We start from the raw sequence: 24859 nt of genomic DNA on the forward strand, positions 1-24859 counted from the left end.
TGACCCAGAAAAGCAGAGACACCCACACATCAACAGAAAAAAAATAAATAATAGTAATAATGATAAAGACAACATAACAGAGACTAAGAAAAAAAGCTCACGCTAAAACAAGTTATAAACCAAAAAAGAAAAAAAAATAAATAAATAAAATAAAAATAAAGACAAATAAAAATAGCAAATTTATAAACATGTTAATCACCTAATCATACCATACATAAATCCCCTACTCACATTTGCCTTGAGGCCTCACATAGCTACACAACTTCCGGCCCTTCATCTAGCATGCTTTGAATCGACCTGTTACGCACACCATTTGAAAAGGGAAAATTTTTCCGAAATTAATAATGGAATACGTCGCATGAATACAAGTAAGATATTTTACCATACAACTGAATAAGTATATATGTTAAATATATATATATATATATATATGTACTTATTGATTTGTAAATCACCACTTGTTCTCGTCTCCTCTTACCAACAGCGACTATAATCCATTCCTCGCATTGTGACAGCCTTCTAAATCTCTTTCACATATATAATTATATGTATATAATTATATATATACTATTATATAAAAGGAACTTTGTTTGTGTGTGTGCCTCTGTGTTTAGTTCCTTCCCTATAGAATCGAAAACGACTGAACCGATTTTATGAGATTTCATATAAAGATACTGGCAGTGTTCTTAGAAAGCTTTTGTATTGGAATGTCTTTGATAAGTATCGGCAATCGATAATCAAAATAATCCGATGAACAACTTTGACCAAAGTTAACACTTTACACAGCCTATCATCACAAGTGCATTTCAGAAGTTTTATTTCCACACAAACCGAGTGGCTACCATATAAACTCAACAGTAAATTTCTTAATATGACATGAATGCGTTCAAAATGAATGATTCTGTTTAAAGCACAATTGCATTATGACACTTGACTTTTTCATTGAAACCTTAAATTCAAGCAATTATCACCGCATGAGCAGTAAAGTCAGGCATAAAAATCAACAGTAGGTTCTTTTATATGACAGGGGCGCGTTCGAAATAAATGTTTCTGTTTAGAGCACAATTGAAGCATGATGCTTTACTTTTGAAATTTCAAGTTTAAATCAAACCATTTTATATAAAAAATAATATTATATAATCAACAGTAGGTTTTCTATAGTGCAATGTAGACCACAGTGTATTGTGGACTAAGTCACTGCATGGAGGCATGTGAAGCTTCTTCCTGGTACACCGCGATGAAATCCCCAATAGAGCAATCAATCAATTAATTGGATTGAAAAATTGACGATCTTACTGATGTTGATCATCATTCACTCGCGGGAAACTTCGTGTTCTCGTGCTATTATATATTTGCCCGAGTGTTTGTTTCCGGGACGGAGGGGGGAGTTTTAAAAAATGTTATGGTAGGTAAGTAGGAAGGATCAAACCCGGAGTCATGAGTAAAAGTAGGAAAATAAAGTGTGAAAAAAAAAACAAAAAAAAAAAAACATCTGCAACGTTAACAGTTCGGCCACCAAGAAAAGTCCATTCCAGTTGTTTAGGAAAAAAAAATACGACTACGGTAGGTCGGCGCGAACGTGAAAATATAATGTGAATTGTCCAGCACGCTAACCACTACGCCACAGAGCACTGCAGCTTAGTTTAGTGATTTTAAATAACTTCACATGAAAGAACTACGAATCCAAACCGGTGTTCTCTTCTCAACTGTTCCTTGTGAACGATCCCCAAACGGTGTTAAGTGGTGGCAGGGGGAGGAGGAATTTATTAGAGAGACAATATTTTACCACTTCCATTGATCTTAACCGATTTTGGCCGTAACTTCTCAGCAGAAAAAGTATAGAAATCTAAGATTATCGAGGAATTTGAGAAATAATAAGCCTATAACACACCTCAGATATTGTTCTGCCGTTTGTGCATATTATATTTGCATGAAATATCTTGATTTTTAATCCTATTAATGTCAAAATCAGACGGGAAAAATGAGTTCATTTTATTTATATAGAGAAGAAGAGAAGATAAACTGTGTCAATCGCTTTATTGCAGATTAGTAAAATATCAATATTTCCCTAATTATACTTCACAAAAAATGAAAATTGAACCATCAAAGGGTTGTTTAGTTATTCCCCAAAATTTTATTTAAATACATGCTATATTCATGAAGTTATGACATTTTATTTATTATCAATTAAATTTTACTGACAATCGCTTTATTGCAAATCTCTTACAATGCCAAAAAATCAGGCGAATAAAGGTTTTTGAAAAGCAAAGGATAGTTGCTAGACGCACAGAAAGATTGTCCAAAAATTTATCCACGGAGCTGGAATGAAACCTTGGATGCATTCTTGAATAACTGGTACACCAAATCCGAGAAAATACAGGCATGAAGAGAAATCTTTTCGGTCGTGATATTCAGAAAACTTGTTGGGGAGTCAACCGAAACACAAACAGCAGCAGTGCTTTCGTTTTTACAAAAGCTGGGATCGCTCTAAGATCATGACATGCCCGATACAATATTTTGAATGAGATTGCAAGGGACATCAAACCTCTTCCAATGCCTCCATTGAGAAAACAACATAGGGAAAACAAATGGCTTGGGCACAGAATTACATGAAAATAGATTTCCAACAGGTCCTATTTAACGATGAGGCCCATGCTACTCTTGATGGTCCTGATAGATAAACCAAAGTTTGAAACCCGAACGGAACTCCGACCCGTTACAGAGTTCATCGCCAACAAGGAGGCGGAGGCAACATATTTTGGCCGGGAATCATTGGGGATAGTTGGTTGGACCATTCTGAGCGCTAGAGGGTGTGAAGCTTACCAGCAATGCGTACACGGCCTTTTTGGATATTCATTTGTCGATATGGCTAGATGACCTACCATTGTCACGTCGCTTTCAGATGATTTTTATACATGACAATGTACCATCCCATTCTGCTTGGAGGGACTGCATCCTTCCTTGAATCTATGACTTCGTTGGGGAAACTCATGACCTGACCATCGTGTTCTCCAGACCTTAACTCCATTGAATATCTCTGGTCAATATTAAAAAGAGGAGTTTATGAGGGAGGAGGACAATTAACTTCAAAGGATGCCTTGTGGAGGAACATAGTTGATGTTGCTAGAGCCATAACTCCTTTTAAGATCAATGAATTGACTTCCTCGGGAGACAAAAGGTTGTTTTAAATTATTTTTAAAAATGATGGATATGTCAAGAAATAATTAATTTATATGAGGCCCATACCTAAGATATGTTTTTGTTTATTATTCTTTGACAGAAAAATATAATAAAAAGTAAAGTTCACAAAATAAGACATTGTATTTTCGCCGTAAAACAACATTTTAAGAGACCTGCAATAAAGCGATGAACAGTGGAAATTCTTCAATAAAGAATAAAATGTCATAACTTTGAATATCACATGAATCTGGATAAATATTTTGGAAATAACTAACCTTAAAGGAGTTATTTGATGATATAATTTTCATTTTGTTTTGATATTTTACTAATCTGCAATAAAACGATTGACACAGTATATATATATATATATATATATATATATATATATACTGTGTCAATCACTCTATTGCTTCATAGCTCATCAGTGCGTTTAGACAGACAACTACCTCAAGCCAGTATCGAAACCCTACCGCCTGTATGACAGTCAAGGCTTCAAACAATTACGCTAACCAGCGGTTGCTGTGCGAGTCGGGAATTAACGATGTTTTGACATCGTCCGAACCTCAGCTCGATTTGTTTACACAGAGAGTATCGTTTTATATGCTAATGGGAATTCGCGTATCATTTCTCAATATGCGCAACTTAAGATAAGGAGTATTATATATATATAGATCCACACACACAAATATATATATATATATATATATATATATATATATATATATATATATATATATATATGAGTACATTTTCCGCCACTCCAATCATCCGCATCCAAAATTCTCTGTTGTCCTGTTATACACCTCCAAAGACACTGTTACCCTATCGTTTTACCTCTGCCTTATACCCAAAACCCCTTCCTTGTATGTCTAATAACAAAGAAGACCTAGAATTATTGCTACATATTATCTAATATATGTTGGTATTCTGAAATACATTAGAATAACCTTACAACTACCCACCGAGACCCACCCCCATAACTTGCTCCTTTAACTCACTTCCGAACCCTCCCTTGCCTCACTAAATTAAACCCCTGGAACAGGACGCCTCTTGTTCAACCCTGCTTAGAATACACCCATTCGCCCTTTCGCCTTAAATCATCATCATAATACCCCTCCTCAAATTATACACCACTTCATAGTGCTGTTGTCGTCTCGGTTGCATCTGTCAAAAAAATGCCCCTCCATAGATAATAGACAACCCGAAAACATATATTACATCCATTTAATGCCATGATAAAGACCCTATCCACCTTTCTACATTACACTATATAATACGCTCCTCCTTTATTTAGAATTCGATAAAATTCCCCCAACATCATCTATAATTTTAATTGATCTATTTCGTTCCTAATGACCCCATGCTCGACGCCGCATCCCCACTATGTTACCTACCATCTTCTCTACTCTTCTGATGAGAAACATTATGCTTCGAAATGCCTTGGCATAAAGAGTCACTTCTATCCCCCAACGAACTGTTTGTATTCCCTTATTGAATAAATGAACCAATCTATATTTACCAATATATAGTTTTTGTGACTTCATTTTCCATTCCTATTGTTGAGCTTTATATTGTCCAGATAAGTCTCCTCTTATAGAATTGAGCTCACTCTTTTCTTCTAACTAACTAACAATATATATATATATATATATATATATATATATATATATATATATATATATATATATAGGCACACTGATGAGTTGTGATAAAACGAAAAGTACTGTATGTGGGTTACTATATATTTAAGTCCCCCACCCTCTTTGTGTAGAGCACTGTCGTAAATGTATCTCACCCCCTACTTAAATGGCGGTAAAGCGAGGCTCGTTGTTTGCTTGTAAATAAACAAGCAGCTCGAGCACTGTAAAAGCGGTGGCCGAGTGTTTATTTAAATGGACATTTGTTGATGTCATTTGCGAGCACCGATCAAATAGGCCGATGGGTAGGACTGCCGACTATCTACATGATGGTCAGATGTCCAATCCCCGGCTACGGAAAAGTATTAGTCTAGCTGCACTGATGAGTTGTGATACAACGAAACAGTGCTGTATGTGGATACGTGGATGACTTTATATATATATATATATATATATATATATATATATATATATATATATATATATATATATATATATATATATGGTGTCCCTAATAGATGTATACACACCTTAAATAATTTTAAGCCAGATGTTTGTTTTTTCTTTGCATAAATTCATCGATCTTAATGATGGCAGCTAGCTATCCTTTGAAGAAAAAAATTATTCTAAAATGCAACTAGAAGCATGAAAACGCTGTTGAAATGCAAATCAGTTAGGGGTGAGTATGTATCTTTTTGGGATACCCTGTATATGTATATATCTTTGTGTAATACATTTTTATAGATGAACACATTTTGGCTACACATGTGCATACATGTTTCATCTCTAGCTACACTTCACAGGCAGGCTTTCTCAGTCTACTATTTAAATGTATCTTCTGTTTATTACATTGAAACTTATGTATATTAGAGTATAGAGATAGAGAAAAAGAGAAAGAGACTTTAAATATAGTATTTTTAAAAGAATTAACATTTCATTTACATTTTAAAAGCTGAATTAAGATTTTATTTTGTCCCTAAGTTCTCGAGAAATGCAACATTTCTTCATTAGTGTGTATTTGTGTGTCTGAATGAATGAGAGAGGGGAGAGAGAAGGTCGGGAAAGTGAAGGAGAGAATAAAGCCCAAGTTTGAAGCATCAATTGCGGTAGTTTTGTCATTTTTATTATCGATTTGTTTCGTTTCGTCGATTTAAGGTAGTTAATAGAATTGAATTGCTGACTGATAGTGAGCGGACGAAGTCAGCTGGGTATGAATTAAATGGTCGAACGATTGCATACTCTGACCTCATTCAACAAGTTAGAAACTATAAACAGAATTTGTCACATCTGCATTTTCTAGGTGTATATACACCGACCGAAAGAGAGATAATCCATATCAGTATCGATCTTGGTGTCAAAAGGTCCGAAATCCATGCTGAATCTGAATTATTTACATGATTTATAACGCTGCCAAGAGCAAGATGGTGTATTCTTAGAATGAATCTTTTGATGGAAATCTCTTATTATAGTTGCGGAAAAAGATGAATGGTTAAAAAAAAATCATTTACTTACGCGACTATAGTCTTTTTGTAACGAGGGAGTATAGAATTTTTGGCTGCGTCTCCGACATAGGTAAACAGGACGCCTTTCCCCGAATACATGGATGAAGCAACTGATGCATTTCTATAAAACAGAAATAAATAAATAAATAATAATAATAATAATAATAATAATAATAATAATAATAATAATAATAATAATAATAATTAGCAATGAAGCCCGACGTAGCCTAATCGTAAAATACGCTTAAATATATTTTAATTTCGTATATATTATTATAGAGTCAATTTTCTATCGATCCTTATATATTATAAAGTTATGATTTCAAAAATTAAAAAATATATATATCCATATGACTTTGGTGCAACAGCTTGAATCGAAACCGAAAGCAATGAGAAATCAATGGTAAGCGACTGTTGCAATAATGCAAATTCCTCTGCAAAAGTTATTGAAATAGGTGGACAGTACTTAGACTTGTCATTTAGATTCTATATAATACCACAAGTTGTTCTCGAAGAGAAATCTTTGATGATGGCTTGTGTGACTACTCCTAGTGAGTAAATAATAATAATAATAATAATAATAATAATAATAATAATAATAATAATAATAATAATAATAATCTATATATTAATACGATAGCGTGTGTGTGTTTTTGTGTGTCGCGCTTACATCCGGGTCATTTTATTGTTATGTTCTATTTCTTGTCCAAAATATTTTTAACTAACGATGGCTGATGGTACTTAAATCATCTATATTTTTAAAAATAATGTTATCTTGAATTCTTCATAAGTTCTGGTTTCGGTTTCGATTATGGCTGAAGAAACTCAACTTATGTATATATATATATATATATATATATATATATATATATATATATATATATATATATACATATTTTTTTTGCATAAGTTTTTATTTCAGTTTTGATTCAAGCTAATGCACCCAAGTCATATGGATATATATTTTTTTAATTTTTGAAATCGCAACTTTATCTATATAAATAAAACAGTAGATGTATGTGTGTGTAACTATCTAACGGGTAATCTCTGAAACTACTGGTCACATAGTACTGAAATTCTCAAGAAATAATATTCATGCACCAAGGGTGGTTTATAGTAAATAATATCTTTGCTTACATTTTACAATAAAATAAAAAGATAGTGTAATCCCAGATAGAATGAAGTAAATATGCTTTTTTTTTCAATTATATGTCACCTTTTATTTATACCAATCCTTAATTTGTGAAGCTCAGTGTAATTACAGGGCATATAACAAATAAATGACAAAAGTCTATATTCCAAGTTTCATGATATTGACCATCTTACAATATAATATTGTAAATGTCAACGTACTTAAAGGAATAAATTGTAAGATGGTCAATATTCTGTATAATTTTTTTTCCTTATATCATTAATTTCAATTCAGGATTTAAGTACTTAAATTCTTTTCCAACTATAAACATCCTATTTATAAGTATTCTATTTATAAATATTCTATTTAACTCCGCTCTGTTTTCCTCCGATGGAAGTGGAGGTCACCTTGGTTTTTGAATTTAAAACAAAAATATTATTTACTAAGCTAGGAATTTTCAAGTTTTATTGATCTGAAACCAGTATGGGTCAAATTTAGAAAACAAATCTGAAGCTTAACAGAGATTAGCAACATAAATTCAACACTAGAAACACAATCTTAGAAATAAATACCCCCCCCCCCATCAGGAGTCAAAAACACTTCACAAAACGGAAAACGGAAAAAAACTCTGAAGAAAGAAATATAGGTAAATTTTTTTCACAGTTTTCCTTAAAAGGAAAATGGATTCCATATTGTTCATTAAGAAAATTAAATAGACATATTTAGAACAGAAGGGTTACATAGTTTAATTTGGGAAAAATTCATTTTATAATAGGTAAAGTTGAATTTGCTATCTTACCGGAATGTCGGAGGTTACATTGACCAGAACATTGTGAAAATAACACTCAAGATGAGAACATTAGTATATTGAATTTTTAAAAAATACAATCATCCCTCATCTAAAACAATCAGAGATGTCTTAGCCTGTTAAGACTAATAATTGGTTGTCTTTAATCTGTCTTTAATCTGTCCATACTAATTATTAATTTATGACGTATATAAAATAATTCTTAGTTGTATTTAAGCTTGTCTGAGTTAATTATTATTATTATTATTATTATTATTATTATTATTATTATTATTATTATTATTATTATTATTATTATTATCCTAAACTTATATAATTTAATTGTTATTTGTTTCTGATCTTATATAAAATACAATGTAAAATACAATTTCGCCTAGTTCAAGCTTAATTTTTCTAAGCTTTTATATTATATATTATTGTTATTATTCTGATACTTACCCTTTTCCAACATAATGGCAAAGAGAGTTAGCGGAATCAGCGTCTTTCAAATTATCTTCGCAAACCGGATAAAATGATGATTCGACATATGCACTTATTGTGTAGTTATCATGTTTCCCTGAAACATGAACATGAGAAAATGAACAAAAGATGAAAGAAAACAAGTAAATTATGAATTATCTTCCCTTGAGACGACTACTACTTAAATAACATAAATTCCAACTTCGGAAAATTCTTAGATTCACACTTTTACCCAAATTAGACCCCTCACATAAAAATTAGATTTAACTTGGGGGGGATTATGTGTGAACACACTAACAGAAACTTTGTAGAATAATACCTATCCATTATTTTAGTATTTAAAACCAAAGATCAGTCTCGTATATAAATTCAACGTACATTTATCCACATTTCCAATCCTTTTTATAGTTTTAGAGCAGATAACTAATTCTTTCCACTAGGTATTTGTTGCAAGGTCATAAAACCCCACGTAATTGCTTCAAAACTAGCCCCCTCCTAAAAGCCAAAGAATTTTTCCTATATAAAATATTGCCACTAAACGTTAGAATGTCCTTGAAAAAGAGAATCATTTTACATTAAATTTATATGCAAGACTGACCCCAACTTCAAATAATAATTGTTTTTGTTGCTTTTTTTCTTACCGCCAAGTTTTTCACCGTATTCATTCGTAATCGCCTATAAAAGTAGAATCTTATTTTTTGTAGAGTGTCAATCTACAATAATGCCACAACTTTTATTGAATTTGGGAGGAAAAAGTGGGAAAATTATTTTTGGATATCGATGAAATTGTGTGCTTGTGTGTAGGGGTGAGATAATTTTTAACTTGAAGTTTCCGTATTTCATTATTATTTATAACTTTTGATGAAAGTTACAGAAGATGAAATTCTAGATATTTAGAAAATATACCATTTGAGGAGGCATTTTCGCCCTAGAAATATATCTGCCTCAACCTGTTTTTTGCGTTCGTGGTCATCTTAACATTGCAAAATTTCACAAAAGACAATAATGTTAACATCTCACACGTACATGACGTGTGTGATTTGTACATATCGAATAGATAAGCAGTATTGGAACAGATACGTTGAGGGCATTGCTAAGGCTGCTGCACAGAAGGTGGGATCTCTGTACTGTGCTAGAAGTTACTTACACCTGAGAGCATCCTGTACCTCTGCAAGGCCACCATTCGCAAATGTATGGAGTATTGTTAACACATCTGCTACTAGTCTCTCCCCCTTGGGCAGAGTTCAAAAGAGAGTGGCCTACTTAATAGATCCCGCACTATCAGCTAGGCTTCAATCTCTGTCCCATCGGCGAAATGTTGCATCCATCTGTGTTTCACAAGTATTTTAATGGTAGATGCTCCGACGAACTGTTTGTGCTCCCTCGACGTAAATACCCCCAATAAACCCGACAAGCAGCAAAATCTCACCCCTACACAATAGAAACCCCTAGATATAAGAAAGCCTTCTACTCTAATAGTTTCTTTTCCCTAAGACTGCTAGACTTTGGAATTCTCTTCCGAGTTCCTGCTTCCCTGACTATACTGACATGCAGAAGTTCAAGTGCAGGGGGAGAGGTCGAGCACCTGCTATGAAAATAGCAATAGAGCAGAGATAGGCCCACAGCGTCGTTTTTATGAAAAAAACAGAGAAGGGGGAGGGGGAGAAAAGAGCCTCGTCCATTATACTTTAAGCCAATTTTGTACTCATTCAAGACGAGAAAAGGTACTCTCTTCATCTCTTCCCCAGATATGGCAACAGTACTCCATCTTAAGACGCAGAAACTGACGAGCAATCTGTTGGCATTAAAGAAATCTTCTGCTCTATGCTACAATAAGAAGTTGGATTCGTTAGTTTATAATACTTAAGTTTGAAATAACAATGTTACTGTAACGTTGTCCACGTTGTGTGCAGTTTCAGTCGCAAAGGAGACCAAGGCAAAGAATAGGAAATAACTCCAACTCGATTTTTGGTTCCGTACAATAACATTTATTTCCTCGTCGTTACAGCTGCGACGTCATCCATGTGATCCAGAACTTTCCTTATGTCTCTCTTGAGATCTCGAACGTTGTCTCCTCTCTCACGAGATCTTTATATTTCCCTTTTATTATAGTGCTCCCCCAACCGCTGACATATGCGCATCCACGCTATGTTACAGCCCATGCACATATTAAATGGAAGACTATCTGTGTTTATTTTATTGTGCGATGTTACAAACTTATAAAATGTATTATAATATAACAGAATATTTGAAAATGTTGCAGTATAGTTAACGTCTGAGAAATCAAAATAGTATATATATATATACCAAATAACTTTTGCACAACCCATAAAATTGTTATTTCTTATGACGTGTATACCTTAAATGGTCTGAAACTTTTATTTTCTAATTTCAAAACTAGATTTCGTTTAAAAGTTTCTCCTTCTTTACACGAGATTCAAAATGGCTGATAGGCTGTTGTTGGCGGTGATTCGGTCCTTCAAAAATAATAAAACAATAAATCATCTACCACTAAGCCCAAATCACAGGTCCGTGCGTCAGGTGTAATTATTTTACTGCATTTTAATTCCGAAATTAATAATCACCTAAAAACGCGACACCATTTTGATTTTCTCGTATTCGGTTTAGTACAAATAAACGATAGATAGTCAGAAATAACAAATATTACAATCAGTTCCAGGCTTTAAAATTACATGGGATGGAAGAAAATTCCATATTAATGCGTTTCGTAAAAGTTACTATAAAGTAAGATTACTGATTATTTATTTAATTGAATTAAGATGGATTTTATATAGTTTGTTAGGCAAGGGTTTTATCAGTATTCCCATACTTACAACAATGGAATTCATCAGATCCACTTTTGCAGTCTTTGACACCATCACATCGATGCGCCCAGGGAAAACATTCATAGTTAAGACACGTTAGTTCGTTATTTTTGCACTTTGCTACAAGAAAAAAATAAAAATAAAATTACAACACTGTTTATAACAAAAACAAAAAAAATAACAAATATACTTTAGTTTTACTATAAAAAGAGCATTACATTTGGGGTGTTGATGAAGGCGGTGGAGATAACGTTCGAGATCTCGTAAGAGACGTAGTAATAATAAAATGATATTCATATTCAAAAATGTAATAGAGAAGAGGAAGATTTTTTTATTGTTTAAAATACATGTAGTGTTATAAAAGATGCTGGAAGTGCTCCCCGTTGGCATCCATGCATTTCTGAATACGTTTAACAGCGTTTGCAAATACTGCCTGAAGATCTTCTCTGCTGATTCTCCTCATAGCGTTGGTAATATTCTCCTTTAGTTAGTCTAGATTACGAGGATTATTTGCATAAACTTTGTTTTAAAGTTCCTTAAAAACAAAAATAATACGATGACAAGTCCGGGGAATGTGGTGGCCATAACCCTTTGCTTATTGTTATCTCTTCAGTAAACATGTCATAAACTCGTGTCAATGATCTGTGAGACGTGTGGCAAGTAGCGTCATCTTGTTGGAAAAAGAATTGCATTTTGCCTTGCGATGTCAGTTGGTCATTAAAGATTAAATAGATCGGACTACTTTCCAGTGGGTCGTCCTGTGTAAAGAAGTCATGAAAGGCTATCACAATGCAGAATAACTGTCAATTTCTTGCATTGTTTGTTATACCTTCTATAACTGCTTTATATACATATTTTTATTCGTTCATTCCCCAACAAGAGAAGGACAAGTAAGTGCTTCTTTTTATTCTTACCTACCATGGTATCTTCAATGAAAATGTTGGCTCTATGATACATAATTATGAGAAGCAACAGCACACGTAACTAGTTGATGCATCTTAAAAACTGTCGCATGTCGGGGCTTCTTTGGATTGGCTATCTACCAGGATTGCTACTGCCATTTTGTTTGGAAGAAAATTTTACTTATAAAATTAAAATGACTTACAACTCAAAATATTAATCCACTACTAATGGATATTTGATATACGCCTGTATGAAGAAACTATGCTATTACTAGCAGGGTGACCTGACGTTGCCCGGGATTGAATGATGATCAACGAATGTTTCACATTCCCATATTTTTATTGTCACTGAAATCGGTGAAATCGCTCATTTTTCAATCAAATTGATTGGTCGCTTGCTCTAGTTGGGGACCCATCGCGCTACATTAGGAGGAAGCTTCACATGTCTCTTGACTTATTTCACAATATAGTATAGTCTATATTACACTGTAGAGAACCTACTATTGATTTTATAAAATTATTTTTATATGTAATGGCTTGAATTATAATTTAAAATGCACAAATCAAGTATCATGTTTTAACTGTGCTTTGAACAGAAACATTTATTTCAAACGCGCTCCTGTCAAATTAAATAACATACTGTTGATTTTATGTGCCTGATATTGCGGGTTGAGCGGTTATAATGGCTTAAATTAATGTTTAAAATGAAAAAGTCAAGTATCATGATGCAGTTGTGCTTTAAAGGGAAACATTAATTTCAAATGCGCCCCTGTCATATCAAAGAACGTACTATTGATTTTACATGTCGAGCCTTTCAGCTTGTGTGGTGATAAAACTTCTCAAATGCACTTGTGCTGTTAGGCTGTGTAAGGTGTTAACTTTGGTCAAAGTCGCACGTTTCCTCTTTCATCGGATTATTTCGATTATCGATACTTATAGAAGGCATTCCGGTACAAAACCTATCTAATAACACTGGCAGGCACATAAAGTACCTTCGCGTTTAACTTCATAAAAATCGGCTCTGCCATTTTCGAATCCATCGGGAACGTACTCACACACAGACATACGCACATAAAGTTCTTTTTATATAATAGTAGATTGATAGATAGATAGATAGATAGATAGATAGATTATCTTTTACTGTTAAATTCAGTTTACTATATTGTAGCAGACTAATTAATTAATATTAAATTTTCCTAAACATTATATTCTTCTTTAAGGGCAGTGTAGTATCTGTTCATTATTCATGACACTATCTTCACAAGTAATACCTCATCATTTTTAGAGGTAAGTTTATGGTAATTCTGCTTTATATGCTTAAATTCTTATTGGTTAAAATCCACAGAGCATTTTGTATCGCTTTCTCATTGGTTGTTCGTTTCTACCATCGAGATCAACTTAAGCGTTCCTCGCATTGCATTGCGATCGGTCATTTCCGGTTATTCCCGTCATTTATTGGGCACACCCGAGTAATTACGTTGAAATCGCGGATCGGTAAATGCAGAAATAGCAAGTGTATTATCTGTTCTGTGACCACTATACCATTCTTCCAGGGATTCACATATTTTATTGGGCTTGGGTAATGATATACTCACAAATAATAATAATAATAATAATAATAATAATAATAATAATAATAATAATAATAATAATAATAATAATAATAATAATGGTACATGTTTCTTTTTAATCGTATATAACGTGGAATCCTTGTCGAAGATGTTGGCTTCATAACACATAATTATACGAAACAACGTCATGTCTAAGCAATTGAGGGATCTTACAGATACATGTAGTTTAATTTTTTGTCGTATTTACCTCCCCCGCATTCTGAATTCTAAAGGTCTTGTTATATCCAATTTTTCAATCCCCTTCACTAAACTCATATTGCAAATGGCCTCGTTGTAGCATTATTATTCGTTCAGGGCCTCGTCACATAAACAGCTGTAGCTGCGTTGTCTGAGATGAAACGTAGTAGTAGTTCGTTCTCTCTCTTTTTTCTGTTATTGTTAAAAACTATCGTCGTGTTACACATTGGTTTTCATCTTCTTTCAAACCATTAGTTCCCAAACTTTTTTTTTTTTTTTCTTTTTACATAGGGCCACACTAGTGAGCTAGTTATATTTTCAAGGCACAATAAAAATGACTATTTAACAATACTTATTAATGTCTATTATTACGGAAAATTAAAATTATCATGAATTTAAACTTATTATACATATTCTTTTTTTCTTTGTTTTTTTTTCTAGTATCAATAATACGCAAGTAATAATGCGTGAGTTGGTATTTATTAATACAAGCAACTGCGGTTATAATGATATAAAAGCTGTTTTCCACATATAACAACTTGTAACTCCCACTTATACCCTATTCCTGGCACACTAGTAATCATTTCGCAGCGCACCAATCTTCTACGACATAATGGTAAAGAACCACTGTTTTAAAAGGTAAGTAATTGTAGAAGTTATTATTAATATCCTAACGTTATTATTAATATCTTAACGTTATTATTAATATCCTAACGTTATTATTAATATCCTAACGTTTGCTTATGATAACATTCCAAAGTTATTGTAAAATATTTAACATAGATATTTTATGATTCTAAAATACCTAATCCATTTCGATAACATTCTTCTTGCGATCCAAACATTTTTCTATTCACAACCATTCCTTTTTGTTATCGAAATATTTTAATTAACTGACAATCATCCACATTCAGGCTAACGGTGAGGGGGGGGTCTGGAATCAACAGTACAACACTCGCGCGTAAATGCTAAAACACAAAATGTTTTCTACTAATTTTGTCTATCTTATTTAATAAGCGCTTTCGCTTTGCGAGGACATTATTGTTGGTCTCTTAATTTTTTTTGTTTTTTAATTTTTTGGTGTGTACTTGATGTTATATAATACTTCGTAGAATCTCTCCTCCCAGCCAGCTTTGGGTCTTCGGGGGGATATTACCCCACCGAGTATAATTTCCTGGTCACAGTGCCAATCTGTAACGCTGAAACCCTCTTTCCCATAATTCTGTTTACTTGCCTCCTCACGAGGGAAGAGTTTATAATGTGTTGGGAAACCAGTTCTCCCAAAAAGGGGAACTCTGTATAGTAACAAAAATTTAAACAATGTATCAGTCATGAAGGATTTCTCCTCCATTAAACGAGACCAAAAAATGTAGTGAAAAAAGGTGTGCAGCATCAGGACAGATACTACACTTTGAGGTATTTATTTGCTCCCCCCACTGAGCAAATTAGGCACAAGGTCGATTTTTAAAGTGAGGAGTGAAGGGGAAATGGGGACCAACTCCCCGGGGAGTAGGGGAGCTGAATAGTGACAATTGGTATGAAGGGTTGCCCCTACATTGACCAAGGTTTGATATGTGGGGTTACCCCCACATATGGTCTTTGCTTGCAGTGTCTGCCGGAACAGATGGTATTTATTTGCTCCCCCACCGAGCAAATTAGGCACAAGGCCGATTTTTAATGTGAGGAGTGAAGGGAGGGGGAAGGGAAAAAGGGGACCAGCTCCCGAGAGGTGGGAAATGGGAGCTGGTTAAAGGTCAGGCATGTGGGGTTGCCCCCACATCTGGTCTTTGCTAGTCATAGCTAGTCATAGCTTGCAGCATCTGTCGGAACAGATACTACACTTTGATCTTGTTTATATATTTTATTGCTTTTAAAAATTTTGAAAATACAATTCAGTAAAAAACAAAGGATTTTTAAACAACAAAATTAGGCACAAGGCCCTACAAGAAATTGGGGAGGGGAAGAGTTCAGGGTCTTTGTGACTAAAGTGATTAAAAGTAATAAATGTAGACTTTCGAGTCTTACTCTTGACTGGCAACATTTACCAAAATACTACACTTTGATCTTGACCCGAAGGCCTAGAAGCCTTTTTTGTTTCCTATTTAAAAAAGTATATTCTGTCTGGGAGTACGTTCATATCCGACTGTTGAAAAAAACTACAGCAAATTGAGATTAGAACCACAGTCTTAATTTTGCAGACCCTACGACGGAGGTTACTACGAAAAATGTGGAGAGGATGTGGAAGGAGGTAAAGCAACGTAGCAAGAAAAAAATGAGGAAGCAGTCGGGATCTGCTCGATAGCTACTTATTTATTTGTGTGGAGATAAAAATGTAAAAAGAACAAAAAACATCTGTCTCCATAATTCAGTCGAATACATTATACAATTTAGAGTGTTCGAACAAGCAGAAATCGGGAACATTGTATGTTGACTGCCTTTTAGTTAGTATTCCGCAGTTAGTCAAAATACATAAAATAAAAAACAATAAAAGATGTTTTCGAAAACTTTTCTCCCAAAAAATTCTTGCAAACAAAAGAAATTTTGGTATTTGTACAGTTTAATCAAGACATTAAAAAAAAAAATGAAAATATTGAAAAAAAAAAGTTATATTGTATATACCTGTTATGGAATGAAGTTTCACTTAATTTGATCAAGTAGTTTTTTTTTGTTTTTGTTTTTTGTTACAGTGGAAAAAAACACGTTTTTATGATAGCCCGCTGAAGTTAGCTATGTTTGGATTTTTGAACGCGTCATGGGGAGATAACTCAGTCTAAAGCGTCGACACCCCCTCCCCATGTTAAATAATAGCTTCTTTTCCTAAAAATCGACACATGGCTACCTTTTGCTCGGTATTGTAACAAATTGTTTTTACGCTGTAAAAAACAACAACAACAACAACAACAAAAAAAAAAAACTATTTGATCAAATTAAGTGATTTTTTCGGAGAACATCATTCCATAACGGGTACGTACAATATAACATTTTTCCATATTTTCATTTTTTTAATGTCTTGATTAAACTAAACAAGTACCGATATTTTTATTTGTTGCTGCACATTATTTAAAAAATAAATATTTTTCATGAAACTTACGATAGGTTGATGCATTTATATGGTTTGAATTTATTGTATTTCCATTTTTCTTCGCAGAAACTACAATACGATAATTGCTGTCCTTTTTTTTCTAGCGTTCTAAATTGTAATCAGCGCTCGGCATATTTCGGCGGTTTACGTAAACTCCGGGGACATGCCGATGCAACATCACGAAAAACAGGTAGTTAAATGCAAAAGTACCTCTGTTTTAATACAAATGTATATCACTTAATCTCACACGGAAAAAAAATCCTTATTTATTTTAGTCTTTCTGTTTCTCCTTAAGGATGGACACTGATTGCGGAATACTAACTAAAAGGCAGTCAACATACAATGTTCCCTACTTCTGCTTGTTCGAACACTCTAAATTGTATAACGTATTCGACCGAATTAAGCGTTTAATAGTTATTAATTCTCGTGATGATTGTTTGATGGCCCTGTGGTAAAGGCTTAGAAAATGGAGCAAAGGGTGTCTAAATGGGTGGGTTCGAATCGCACGTTGTGCAAAAATTGTCACCTCCTACAATGATGATTGTGTAAGCATAAAACACTAGTAGGTATAAAGAATAATTAGTGTGTAATTATATATATATATATTAGAAAATACATTTGTATTATTTTGGCTAATCTTGGTGAGTATTTTCACAAAGTTTTGGCCGATGTAACTTCCCTCCTTCGTCATCTTTCTGGCATTAGAAATTTTTATGTCGGACTCGGAAATCCTTATGTCGAACTTACCAATCACATTGGAATTTTAAACTGACCTCTTTATTTAACCGACGGGGTAGATTATTCTCGCTTAGCCTAAGTAGAAGTGTAAATTAATTATTGCAATATTTGTAGTTATTACCGCCCGTAGTAAAGATTGAACCAGCAACACTTAAAAGGCTGCCATTAGAATTAGTTGGTAATTAACAACTTTATCCGTATAGACGCGTATGTATTAAATAAATACTAAAAATGTCATAAAAATGGGATTATTCTATAAGATTCCGTGTTTTTTGGGGTTTTTTCTGAAGATCAGTTTCTCAGTGATCTTCCTTTATTTTCTTTTTTCTTTTCATTTTCTTTTTTGGACATTGTAATGCTGGGTATGGGGCAGCCAAACCAGTTGCCAATATTTCACCTGCTTTTTATTGAAACCAACCGAGACCTCTTTTTAGTATCCTCGTTGTTCCCTTAAGAGCAATTGTCTGGATTTCTCTTGCATTTGGTTCACCAGGAATATTAGTTAGGTAGGACTTCAGGTTCTTCTTCATAATCCCTGTAGCACCTATAATAACTGGAATGGTTGAAATCTTCCTAAGATTCCAGTTTCTTTTCATATCATACATGAGACCTTTATTACGAAGGTGTGTGTTAATAAGTATTATAATTCTTACGGCATGATTTCTCGTCTGTGTCTCCTGGGCAATCTTTTTCGCTGTCACATACACTCTCTTTATATATACATTTTGTCTGGTTTGCTTTTGGTGTAAGAGTATCGTTGACATATCCACAAGGTACTTTTTCTGAACTGCAATCTGAAAAATATATATGCAAAAAAAAAAAAAAAAAAAAAAAATGTTATTACAAAGTACGAACATTAAAGGAAACCCAAACAGTGTTTTGGTCAATCACTTTAAACTACATGAGAAATATAAAAGGTCTTTTGTTCGAGCTCTTTTTCTTTTCTTTCTTTTTTTTTAAGAATCTACTAACCCTAAATAAAAGATATGTTCTTTTAACAAAACGGACAAATTTATAGAAAGTAATAAAGCAGGCAATTTTTTAATTGAACGAATTTTGCTATAAACTATCAGAACAGACCTATAACTAACATAATTAGGAACAAAGTATCAATGACAACTGTAAAAATATATTCAAATAAAGAAAAATTATAATAGGTAAACGTTTTTATTTATCATTGGATGATTTCAATCAACGACAAATTAACGTTGGCGTTGTTAAAGTTGAATTGGAATTACTACGCCGAATGCCGAATGAAACTCTTCGAAAAAGTCACCGTGACTTTCTGGTATCGCCACTCTATGCTCGACGTCCCACAAAAATGACCCTATCAGATGACTACTTAATCTCTAAGTCTTCATAACAAACTGGTCGGAAGAGAAATCTGTCACTTGCTACTTAGGTCGGTATCAGAAAAACTCATATCCCAAATAAAGTATATCGAATATGAAAATATATAAATTCTTACGTGAATCTGAGCAGTCCACTGCCGCCCGAATCAAGCAACCACAATAATAAGAGTAGCATTTAGCTATAGCGCATTCATTGATGGAACTTTCAGACCCATTGCATTTCACAGATAAAATGGGTGAGTATATGTACGTATCAACTGTTGACGTTGGCGCAAAAGTTATCCTGGAAGTACCTCTGTAAAATTAAGAAGAATAATACATAAATAAAAATGAATACTAATCAAAATTAAGAAGGATGCCATCATTATGCAGATATAAAGAAGACAATTAAGTGTATAGAGTGTTGGTTAATAGAATTTCTTGTGTGCGGGCGTTTGCTCAGTTGGTAGAGTGCTTATCTCGCATGCAAGAGGCTCGGGTTTCGAATCCTAAGTTCGGATGTGTCTAACTAATGAGCCCAAATGAGGTTGAAACTCGAGTCTTGGACTTCCGGGTTTTTTTTTTACTGTCACGGATCTTGTGGGCTGCGACATTGTTTGGTTGTGAAATTTATTATATATAATCTCTCACATTCTGAAAATCACATATATCTATGCATTTGAATATATGGTTAAGTGGAAGTTTTAGTCATTTAAAACTGCTTTAAAGCTTCACCGCTCACTCGTTTTTCGACCAAATTTCAGACAATTATTACAGTTTATAGATCACCTTCTTAGCTATATCGTGAAAAACTTTTCAGTTTTCGTTCACTAAAACAAAAGTTTTGATGAATTTACTAGTGTTCAAAATCGTGAAATAACGTAAGAAGGTGAGCGACGTTTTTTCATACCCCGTTTCCATAGCAACCATGTCGCTTCAGCGTGCTACCAATTCACCGCTATTACGAATAGAGAAGTAACAAGTAAAAAGAGAGAATGAAAGAATGAAAAAGGAGATAATTGAGGGGATTTTATTGAAAGCAGACGAGTGCCGTACATTGTTATTACATATGGGTATGCTATGTTTATGGGGGCAAAAACAATAAGACTGAAATTAAACAAAGAACAAGTGAATTTACTGGAAGCCTGGAAAAATCATGGATTACAATAGAAAAATGCAAGCCTGAAAAGTAATATGGTAAAGCTTAAACATGGAAAAGAAATGGACTAGTTGTTAAAACTGGAAAAGAAAAAGACAAGATATTCTAGTAAAAAATATAATAAATTTATAACTTAAAATATTGCAGCATTAAGAATTTTTTTTAATTCAATTTATAGCATTATATAATCAATTCTTAATGCTGCAATATTTTAAGTTATAAATTTATTATATTTTTACTAGAATATTTTGTCCTTTTCTTTTCCAGTTTTAACAACTAGTCGTTTACTTTTCCATGTTTAAGCTTAACCATATCACTTTTAATGCTCGGATTTTTCTATTGCATTATATATATATATATATATATATATATATATATATATATATATATATATATATATATAATGATGTTTACATAGATCACGAAAGCAACTATAAATATGTTCCATCCAATGCGGAAATCGCCAAGATAATCGTAATTAACCATCATTGTTCCTAAAAGCAAAAGATTATTCTACCAAATAATAGTCTTTATTGGTTTGTCATTAATACATAAGACTAAAATTATTGTATTGTTATTAATAGATAATACTTCAACTATGGAATAGTTGTTTATATATTATATTAAAATTATTCTATTGTTTTTTTATTCCTAAATTATCGCATTGTTAATTATACATTATACTAAAATGCTTGCATTGTTATGAATAATAATAAAATTATTGCATTGTTATTAACAAATAATAATAAATTTATTGCATTGCTATTATTACATAATACTAAAATTATTGCATTTTTATTAATGAATAATAATAAATTTATTGCATTGTTATTATTACATAATACTAAAATTATTGCATTGTTATTAATAAATAATAATAAAATTATTGCATTTTATTAATACATAATACTAAAAGTATTGTAATGTTAATAATTTATAATACTTAAATTATAGTATTGCTATTAAAATATAATATTAACATTATAGCATTGTAATTAATACAATATCAAAAGAATAGTATTGGTATAAATAAAAAATAATAAAATGATTACAATGTTATATACATATAATTTTTAAATTATTCCATTGTTTTTAATATAAAATACTAAAATTATCGCAGCATTACAAATACAGAAAAGTATAATGCTTACATTGTTATTAATATATTATACTAGAATATTTGCATTTTTATTTATACATAATACTACAATCATTGCATTTTAATTAATATATAAGAATTAAATTATCTCAAGGATATTAATATATATTAGTAAATTATTACTTTGTAATTAATATATAATACTAAAATTATTGCATGATTATTAATACATAATACTAAAATTGTTATATTGTTATTAATACATAATACTGAAATTATTGCAATGTCACAAATATATAATAACAAAATTATAGCATTGTTTTCAATATACAATACTACAATTATTGCATTGATATTTATATATAATTTTAAAATTATTGCATTATAATTAATATACATTACTAAAATTATAGCATTTTTATTAATACATAATACGAAAATTATTACAGTTTTAGTAATACATAATTCTCAAATTATTGCATTGTTATTAATATATAATTGTGATGTTTACAACCGACGCGTTTCATATATATTTATATATTGAAGAGTTTTACTTCCCAAAACAAAAACAAATAACAACAAATAATTAACAAATTTAAAATATATTGCAATTTTTGTAAATTATTACTTTTTTTATCCGACTTGACGACCTTTACAGGTAAAAAATCCGGAAGCATATTAAATGCAGTAAAACGAACTCATTTTAAAATATAACTATCATGACTTGTAAGTAACTCTGAACTAAATTTATGAGGTTATCTTCCACATATTTGCGTTTTTAAATATTGTGCCAAAAAATTACAGAAGTTTATTGAACGAAATATAATGAACTTATTTTTTCTTAACAATTTTACTTCTGCAACATGTTTTTTTATATTAAATTAAATGGATAATATTGGGAAGGTAAGATACCAATTATTTCCTGTTTTTAATATTATGCCGGAACCCAAAATACGGAAGTTTAATGAATGAAATAAAATGAACTTATTTTGTGCCAACTATTTTATTTCCGCAACTCAATTAGGATAAGCTGTTGACACGTTTACCCTTTTAAAGGCTATGGGAATCAGGACGACAGCAGTGTTTTTTGGTTGTTTCTTTTCGTCAATGTTGACACATAAGGTTAAAGCACAGATTAATCCACGCACATAATCAAATGTTAAAAATGGGCTTATAGATACTACCGTTATTACTTCGGCAGAGTATATTCATTTTTCCACGAACGCATACTCTCGCTATTTTACTGGACCGGCACTGGCTCCCACTACCAACCGTAGTTCAAATTTTTTTTCAAGTAGTGTGTCGATGCCGGTACACAGGTCCTGCTAGTTAATATATAGTACTAACATTATTGCATTGTTATAAATATATAACACTAATATTATTGCAGTCTAATTAATACATAACACTAAAGTTATTGCATTGTTATTAATACATAACACTAAATTATTGCATTGTTACTAATATAAAATACTAAAATTATTCCATTGTTCTACATAATATAATACTAACATTATTCCGTTAATATTAATATATAATACTAAATTATTGCATTGTTATTGATATATATAATGCTAACATTATTGCCTTGTTATATATGATATTAAAATTATTACATTATTATTAATATATAACACGAATATTATTGCATTGTTCTTAATACATACCGCTAGAACTACTTCATTGTTATTAATATATAATATTAAAATTATTGTATTCTTATGAATATATAATATAAAAAGTATTGCATTGTTGTTAATATATAATACTATAAATATTACATTGTTATTAATATATAATACTAAAATTATTGCATTGTTTTTAATATTTAATATTAAGATTATTGCATTATTATTAATATATAAAACAATAATTAGTTCATTGGTATTAATATATAATACTAAAATTATTTCATTGTTAATAATAGATAATTCTAACATTATTACATTGTTGTACTAACGTTATTTCATTGTTAATACATAATCCTAACATCATTGTATTGTTATTAGTACTTAATACTAAATTTATTGCATTCTTATTAATCCATAATACTAACATTATAGTATTGTTATTAATACATAATACTAACATTATTGCATTTTCATTAATATATAGTACCAACGTTTTTTATTGTTTTAAATACATAATACTACCATTTTATTGTTATTAATATCTAATACTAAAATTATTGTAGAGTTATTGACACATAAAACTGACATTATGTATTGTTATTAATATATAATACTAAACTTATTGCATTGTCATTCATACGTACTGGGTGGAAGGATACAATTACCGCCCTCAAAAACACGACATGATTTCATTTCCGTTTTATAAAAACTGGGTTTTTGTTGCAGACCATCTACTAGTTTGTCAGTGGTGTACAAGTTCCAAGAGCGATAGGAACTATCTCTCATGTTTGAAAGTGAAAATCATCAACAAGCGAGATCGGAGACGCGCCGCTGTACAACTCATGCTCTCAACTGATCCAAGTTATGAAAACAGAACGATTTCCAGAACTTTCAAAATGCATCGCTGTATTGCCATGAACAACAAGGACAAAACCAGGATTATGAAAAAGTTTCCGGTCACGGTTATGGTCTTTGGTATGATTTCAAGTGAGGGCCACATCGTGCCACTTCACGTCTTTGAAGTCGGCTTAACTGTGTACCTGGATGTATTTGGATGTACTGAAGAATGGGGTGATCCTCTGGTGCAATCACGAGGCCACTGAGAGAACCTGTATATTGCAGCAGGACTCAACCCGGCCCACAAGTCCAAAAAGACCCAGACTTGGCTTCAGAAGGAGTGCTACGATTTTGTACCCTTCTCTCACTGGCCCACTTCTCCTCCGACTTCAACCCGCTAGCTTACTTCGTTTGGTCTTACGCCGAGAACAGCATCAACACTGACCTCCCACAACACTAAAGCCGTCATCCACCGAGTATTAGCCGAGCTCCACCGGCGTTGTGGTAAGGCATGCCCCCAGTTTCAGAATCGTATCGAGGCGTTGATTGAGGCTGAAAACGGCTACTTTGAATAGATATCAGCTCTCCTACATAATCACGTTACTTGAATTGATTTTTTTTCAATAAAAACATTTAAAATAAAGTTGTTGTTTTCTTTAGGATAACGCTTTTATCGTTCCACCCTGTAATACAATTTTGAAATGTTATTAATAGATAATACAACATTCA

General features: G+C 32.2%; 1 protein-coding gene across 5 annotated transcripts in view; it reads right to left on the reverse strand.

Annotated features, from left to right (window-relative positions):
- The window catches only part of LOC145294024 (MAM and LDL-receptor class A domain-containing protein 2-like), a 319308-nt gene that overhangs the window by 41527 nt on the left and 252922 nt on the right, over positions 1-24859 (reverse strand). For all 5 annotated transcript variants that reach the window (XM_080140991.1, XM_080140990.1, XM_080140987.1 and 2 more), the window contains 5 exons: positions 19542-19720; positions 18727-18867; positions 11553-11663; positions 8698-8815; positions 6330-6440 (listed from right to left, as the gene is read on the reverse strand). In XM_080140991.1, coding sequence (XP_079997117.1) covers positions 6330-6440; positions 8698-8815; positions 11553-11663; positions 18727-18867; positions 19542-19720 — 660 coding nt within the window. The remainder of the gene's footprint in view (positions 1-6329; positions 6441-8697; positions 8816-11552; positions 11664-18726; positions 18868-19541; positions 19721-24859) is intronic.

This window comes from Euprymna scolopes, chromosome 15 (assembly GCF_053919585.1).
Source record: "Euprymna scolopes isolate OS-2025 chromosome 15, ASM5391958v1, whole genome shotgun sequence".
In the NCBI taxonomy this organism is placed as follows: Eukaryota; Metazoa; Mollusca; class Cephalopoda; order Sepiida; family Sepiolidae; genus Euprymna; species Euprymna scolopes.